General features: G+C 47.9%; 1 protein-coding gene across 1 annotated transcript; it reads right to left on the minus strand.

Moving 5' to 3' along the window:
* Positions 1 to 440: 440 nt before the first annotated feature.
* On the minus strand, positions 441 to 1,352 carry LOC128842874 (olfactory receptor 51G2-like). The gene has a single exon (XM_054039136.1). It carries the CDS (start codon positions 1,350 to 1,352, stop codon positions 441 to 443), a length of 912 nt encoding a protein of 303 aa, XP_053895111.1.
* Positions 1,353 to 7,398: the final 6,046 nt, after the last annotated feature.

The raw sequence follows: 7,398 nt of genomic DNA on the forward strand, positions 1-7,398 counted from the left end.
CTGCAGGTTTTTTTCCTGGCCCATGGATGTTTAACCAGAGACAGAACAGTGACAGGCCAGGTGTAATGGGAAACAACAACCACATCCCTTCTTTTTATTGATTGTATCAACAGAAATTCTGAGGTCGGAGCAGCCACTGACAAGGCTCTTTATGGGCCAACATCCCACCAGTCCCCTGGCTCTCCGTGAAAACAGACACTTTGTAAATGCTGCTGCCTGCCTTGGTCTCCTTCCCCCAGTGCCCTGCCCTCCCTCACCAGCTAGTGGGGACAGCCACTCTCCCATTGTTCCAAGCCTTAGATCCCATCTGAACCTCTCTCTATAGAGTGGTAATCAGTATGTCATGTCATCTCAGTGGGAAGGGTCCAGGATGGAAAAGGTGGCAGTACCTGGAGATGGGTGATGAACTGATTCTTCACTTGACAAACACCCGGATTATCCTAACACGAAAAGTGTTTGCTTTTCACGCTATATACGATTGGGTTCATCAGGGGCGGAACAAGCAGAGAGACGTAGCCCAGGAGAATCAGAGGCATGTGAGAAGAGCTCTTCCCGAATTTGTATATCACAGACAAGCCGATCTCTGGTGTGTAGAAGATCAGGACGGCACAGAGGTGAGAGACGCAGGTGTTCAGGGCCCTGAGGCACTCTGCATGGGATGCAACAGTTAGCGCTGTTTTGAGGATCATCACATAAGATAGGAGGATGAGCAGTGAGTCCAAACCCACTGTTACGAGTGTAATAAACAAGCCATAGATGCTGTTGACTGTTATATCCAAACAAGCCATCTTCATGACCTCCTGGTGAAGGCAATAGGAATGGGAGAGGACATTGGCTCGACAGTATTGGAACCGTTTCAGGAGAAAGGGGAGTGGAAACATTGCAGCCATACCTCTTAGCACACACACCAGTCCCATCTTGGCTGCTATCGGCAGGGTTAAGATGGAAGCATATCTCAGTGGGTTACAGATTGCAACATAGCGGTCAAAGGCCATCAACAAGAGCACAGAGGATTCAATGCATTGAAGCGAGTGGATGAAGAACAGCTGGGCAAAACAGGCATTGAGGCTGATCTCCCTACAGTTAAACAAGTACATGCCCAGTATTGTCGGTATGGTGGCTATCGATATGCCAAGGTCTGTGACGCCCAACATGGAAAGGAAAATGTACATGGGCTCATGGAGGCTTGAATCTATTTTTATAATGAACAGAATGACTGAATTTCCTACTATCGAAATAACATACATGAAGCAGAAGGGGACAGATATCCAAAGATAAACGTTTTCCTGCCCAGGTATCCCTGTGAGAAGTAACACTGCATGTGTGAATTGGGTGTCATTGACAGCTGACATAATGTACTGGGAAGGGCCAATGAATTTTGACCTTTCCTTCCTGTAAGGAAAAAGAACAGGAGATTAGATGATATTTAATGAGACATCATTCTGCTCTCAGTGCAAATCTAAACCCTCCCAGGAGCTCAAAGAAGATCAGCAAAAATATAGTCTTGGATTAACACCACTGATAGGAAGACAGGCATTGCCAGACTGGATCAGACCTGCAGTCCATCTAACCCAGTATCCAGTGGCCAGTTCCAGACGCTGCAGAGGAAGGAGCTCTGAAATAGGCAGCTATAACCTGCTCCCAGGGAAAGTTTCCTCCTGAGACTACTAGTTAGACATATTTTGTGGTATAAATCAGGAAGGTTTAGAGACTTTCCAAGACTTTAAAAAAATCCTCACTACTGTAATTGGATTTTCTGGTTACCCATAAAAACATCCAGTCCCTCTTTGAATCCTGCTAAGCTTTTGGCCCATTTATATCTTGTGGCTGGGAATTCCGCAGCCTGCTTGAGCACTGTGTGATTTTATAGTTGTGACCTTCCCACAGACCTTTTCTGGCCTCCACTTCTCAGTGTGGCCCATTGTATCATGATTTGTTAAAACACATGGGAAGTGCATAGTGAAAATGTCGATTGAAGCTATTTATAGACGTGTGTCATTGTCTCATTACATATGTTGGTTTAGTTTCTCCACTACTGAGAGTGCAAATTATACCACTCCCGCTTTGCAGTAGATGAGATAAGTTCTAAGGGCCAGATTCTTAATTCAATAACAGTGACTTCAGCTATGTCACTGTCACTTCCGATTTACATGTGTAAATTCAATCAGAACTGGGCTCTATTACTTTCCCTTACCAAAAGCTCCCGATGATGCACTTTGATCCCCCAGAGTCCCTCCAAGAGAAGCTGAAGTGCCTGGCCAATATTGACTGAATCCAGAGAGTTCTATCATCCTACAGGCTTCTCGCCATCCTCACAGGACCTGCATCATCTCCCCATGGAAGGGTCTCTAGGTATCTGGCAAGCTAGAAACGAACACTGACAGTTACTTCAGCTGGGGAGGGGAGGGGATGATGTTGCAAATGGGTGAATAGTGAAAAAACCCTAGGTTTTCTCTAATATCCACTTGAATTTGCAAATTACTCAGCCATGCTTGTGTAAGAGGTGATTGATGTAAATTATATACAACCATTATTACACTCCCCTTTCCCGAACCTCAGCTCTACACTTTGCTGAAACACACACAAGTGGTTCTGTTCTCCCACAATGTTTTGGAAAGTCTTGCACAGGTACTGCAGAGGGATTGTGTTCATGCCCCTCAATGTAAGTGTCACAAACAGCTTCTGGTCAGTTACTAGGAGACAGAATCATACAACTGTTCACTGAACAAAGAGTTAACAGCACAAACCCATTGCCAACAGTATGTGGAGTACTTCTAAAATGCTTTCTAAAGTAATACCAATTAAGCAGTAAAGTTACCACTGCTCCTTCCTGTAGAGATTCCAACTCTGCCCCTGGCTTTCAATATACCTGCATGTCATGAAAGTTTGTTTGGAATATTTTTATGATAAAGTAAAGTTTTGGCATAACATTTACACATCATCTGTACTCTAGCACACATGTCAACCCATTCTTTCCCCTCTGATCTTCTTTCTGAGATCTTTTCTCTGGGACTTAAAATGTAGCATCTGTCATCTGGATTTCTTCAGAATCTGAAAAGATCGCAGCGTCTCAGCCTTCATTCAGTTGCTTGTCAGCAAACAAAAGTCTAGTAGCTCCTCTGTCCCTGGGTTAATAGCTGACTGGTTCTCCTCAGGTTCTGTTCTGTCAGTCTGTGACCTGTACCCAGGGTGGTAACAGCCATTGGGATCAGTATATGAAATATTAATTCCCGGAGCTCTCACGCTTTTGTACATAGTAACCGCAGAACCTCTTATTTCCACCAGGATGAGGGTTTACAAGACTTGGATTTCAAAGTCAAAAGCATGAGTATTCGTGAAAATGGAACTTCATTTCCCACATGAGAGCAGTCTATTGCTCTCCCTCTCTCTCTCTTGCTGCTTATGCTAGCCTTGGTACTGTGGACGCACTCCGCCGACTTAATGCGCTTAGTGGGGACACACACAATCGACTGTATCAAATCAATTTCTAAAAAATCGACTTCTATAAAATCGACCTAATTTCGTAGTGTAGACATACCCTTAGAGGAGCTGGACTCCGCCTTGCCTGTGACCTAGCAGCTACCCCTCAGCTGGTCCTGATCTGACAACTTAATTATAATGAAGGTGAAGATTATGTCACAGAAGTCATGGAATCCGTGACTTCCGTGACCTCCATGACATTTTCTGCTTCAGGCCCAGGGTGGCGGGGCTGGAACTGTCAGCCGGTGGGGGCCCTGGAGCTCTGAGGCATCACAGACAATGGGAGCCCACAGCTCTAAGCTGCCATGGGGGGACCTGGAGCTCTGAGCTTCTGCGGCAGTAGGGGGACCCAGAGCTCTGAGATGCTAGACCCAGAGGCTCTCAGCCACTGTAGGAGGCCCCAGAGAGCTTAGCCACCGGCCCTGGAGTTCGGAGCCACAACAGCAGGGAGGTGATCCCCATAGATCTGAGCAGCCACAGACTCTGGGGGACCCTGGAGCTACCAGCTACCAGGGACCCTGGAGCTGTCAGCCATAATGGAAGTGGGTGCTGGACAATGTTCCCTCTAATTTTTTCCACCCATGTGTGGAATAAATTTTGTTATGTGCACCAAGGTAAGGTGCAGATGTGCGCCACCAGTAGAAACATAAAACCTAGATATAATATATATTTTTTAAAAGTTACCAGTAGGGATAATTACTCCAGCCAGGACAAGTTCGGCATTTTCGAACTCGCTACTCAAAGAATTAAATTTAAGTGTAAGAGAGAAATAAAAATTATGAAATGCATAGACCAATAAAAAAACTAAAATAACACACTTTGAAAGAATAAAATTACAGAGAATATATGTGCATTGCAGGAAGTCCCAAGAAGTAACAACAACAACAGTGTTGGGAGGGGTGTGACACAGAAAGTGTGTGTGTGTGTGTGTGTGAGAGAGAGAGAGAGAGAGAGAGAGACAGAGACAGAGACTGAGTGTGTGTGTCTGTGAGACACACAGAGACTGTGTGTGTGTGACTCAGAGACAGTGTGTGTGTGTGTGTGTGTGTGACACAGAGACTGTGTGTGAGTTGGCTGCTGGGGGACACAGGTGCTGGACCCCCATCCCTCCCCTCCTGCAGCAGGGCTCGGGCTCAGCCCCATTTTGTCACAGTTACTTTTAGTGAAAGTCAGGGACAGGTAACTGGCTTCCGTAAATTTTTTGTTGTTGCCCGTGATCCGTCCATGACTTTTACTAAAAATAACCATGACCAAATCTTAGCCTTAATTACAATTAGTGATCTCAGCTGTGAGCAGTCCGAGAGGACTACACAGGGAGACAAGAGAACTCAGGCAGCTGACCCAGTAGTGAGAAGTAAGAGGAACTCCTTCACTCTGGGAAGGGCTGGGCGAAGGCAGGCTGGAGTGAACCACAAGGAGCAGGTCAGGTTAGTGTACCCAGAGACAGTGCCTATAAGAAGCAGGGAAATCCATGAGAGAATCTGCCCAAGTTGCCAGGGAGGGAAGGCAGTGGGGAAACTGCTGGAAAGAAGCAACATGGAAAAATTGGGAAGGGGCTTGGAGTAGGGGTAAAGAATAAAGATGTTTCTTATAGGAACTGTATAGGAAGTGATGTGTAGGGAAGTGCAGCCAGAAATGAGGGGTTCACTGTGCGGGTGGGTGCTCCAGGCTGGGGCAGGGAGTTGGGGTGTGTGGGCAGGGTTAGGGGTCTGACTGGGTGCAGACTCTGGGGTGAGGCTGGGGATGAGGAGTTTGGGGTGTAGGAGCATGCTCCAGGCTGGGTCTGAGGGGTTCAGGGGTGAGGGGTGCAGGCTCTGGGAGACGCTTACCTCAGGTGGCTACAGGATGCAGCAGCATGTCCCTCTGCTGGCTCCTACACGGAGGTGCAACCAGGCAGCTGTGCGCGCTGCCCTGTCCGCAGACACCACCTCCGCAGCTCCCATTGGCTGCGGTTCGCTTGGGGTGGGGGTAGCATGCGGAGCTCCTGGCTGCCCTTACGCATAGGAGCTGGAGACGGGACATGCCACTGTTTTCAGGAGCTGCGCAGCACTCCTGTGCGGCACCGCCAACCAGACAGTCAACGGCCCAGTCGGCGGTGCTGACCGGAGCCACCAATATCCCTTTTCGACCAGGCGTTCTGGTAAAAAATTGGACACCTGGTCAGAGATAGCACGTACACAATGGAGACTGACTCACCGCATAGCAAAGAATCTTTTCAGCAAGTTAGAAGAAGTTATAAAAGGGGGAAGTGACATCATCTCTTTGTCTTCACTCCCCTCACAACTCAACACCTGGAAACATATCTAGAGAACAAAGACTGAACTGGGGAGGTGGTCCCAGGTTGAAGAGAATTTCCAGCCTGAGAATGGAAGATCTGTGACCTGCTTGTATTATTTATCAGAGTGAGACACGGCTTGATTTAAATCCTGTCTAGTGTATAGAACTCAGATTGTGTTTTTACTTTTATTTCTTAGGTAATCAGCTTTGATCTCTTCTTATAATCACTTAAAATCTATCTTTCTGTAGTTAATAAATCTGTTTTATATTTTATCTAAACCAGTGTATTTTACGTGAAGAGCTTGGGGAAATCTGCTCAGGAACAGGGGCTGGTGCATTGTCCTCTCCACATTGAGGGAAGGTTGGACTAGGTAATAAACTTACAATGCTCAGGCTTCTGACCACAGCAAGACGGCACAACTCTGGAGTCCTAGGTCGGGGAACTGGGGGAATTGGCTGGAGTCTCTCTATTGTTCATGAGTGGCTGGCAAAAGAATTCATGTAACTCAGCAGGGTGTGTCCCTTGCTGTGGAGAAGTTTGCAGCTTGTCACAGCATCGCAGTGTGAGAGGGTTGGTAAGACAGAGGGCTCAATGCTACCCCAGTTCCAGGTGGCATCCTGAGCAAGTCTGTCACACCAGTTCGAGGGAACCCATCACAACAATGCAGCGACCTGTTTGCTAAGCAGTATATATGGTGTTGAGCAACCAACATCAGTGATCTGAGATCTGCTCTAGCTGCCCATCTGTTTCTGGGTGGAACTTAAGGTATTGGTATTGATCTACGTAACTCATGGTAGCTACGAGATCATCTGTCTTTCTCTGTCTCCCCAGGCGATATTCTCCTTGTGATCGGAAGGAGTTCTTGAGTTGGAGCCCCCTCTGTTTAAAAGTTGAAGGGTTTCCAACTTGACTTTGGAACCCAAATGCCCCCTCTGCTGCAACGGAGCTGGAACAAGGCTGGTTACCTGGCACACTGCCTCCAGAACTTGGAGATAGGTCTCGTTCCTAGACAGGCTCCCAAACTCCAAAATACATGTGCACTAATCAGCACTCTCAGGAGAGAGAGTGAGAGCAAGAGAGGGCAGTATTAGTCATTTTGATTGTCAGCCAATCAATGATTAGAATCTAAGCCATGTGGGCTTATATGGCCAGTCGTTTACTGTAGTGGGGCGACGACTCACAGGCACGGCGCCTCCTGCTGGTCAACTGGGAATTAGTTCTTTTCCAGCATATGGAGCGCCCTCTGCAGGCTGATGTCTCACCTGCCAGTGGCCCCGTGTCCCTCCCAGACCCCAGTGCCCTTTTCCGTGGGGTTCTGCCCCACCGCAGTACCCCCATGCTCTAGGTCTCCCCTTCTAGGGGAACCCCCAACACTCTAAATCCACCTTGCCTCAGTGGCCACTGCCAGTCATCATCTAGCCCCCGCTCACTGGGGCAGACGGCAGTCTGTAATGGCCCCTCATCATTGGCAAGGGGTTAGGACCAGCTGCTTTTGCCTGTTCCCAGGCTGTATCTCTGCAGCCCGAGTACCTTTGTAGGCCTTCACCAAGGCCTGCATCCTGGGGGTTTACCAGGCTGGAGCTCCCCAGCTCCCTTGCTCTATTCCCCAGCCCTGCTCCACCTTAGGTACCTTGCTCCCA

Source organism: Malaclemys terrapin, chromosome 1 (genome assembly GCF_027887155.1).
Source record: "Malaclemys terrapin pileata isolate rMalTer1 chromosome 1, rMalTer1.hap1, whole genome shotgun sequence".
NCBI classification, from domain to species: domain Eukaryota; kingdom Metazoa; phylum Chordata; order Testudines; family Emydidae; genus Malaclemys; species Malaclemys terrapin.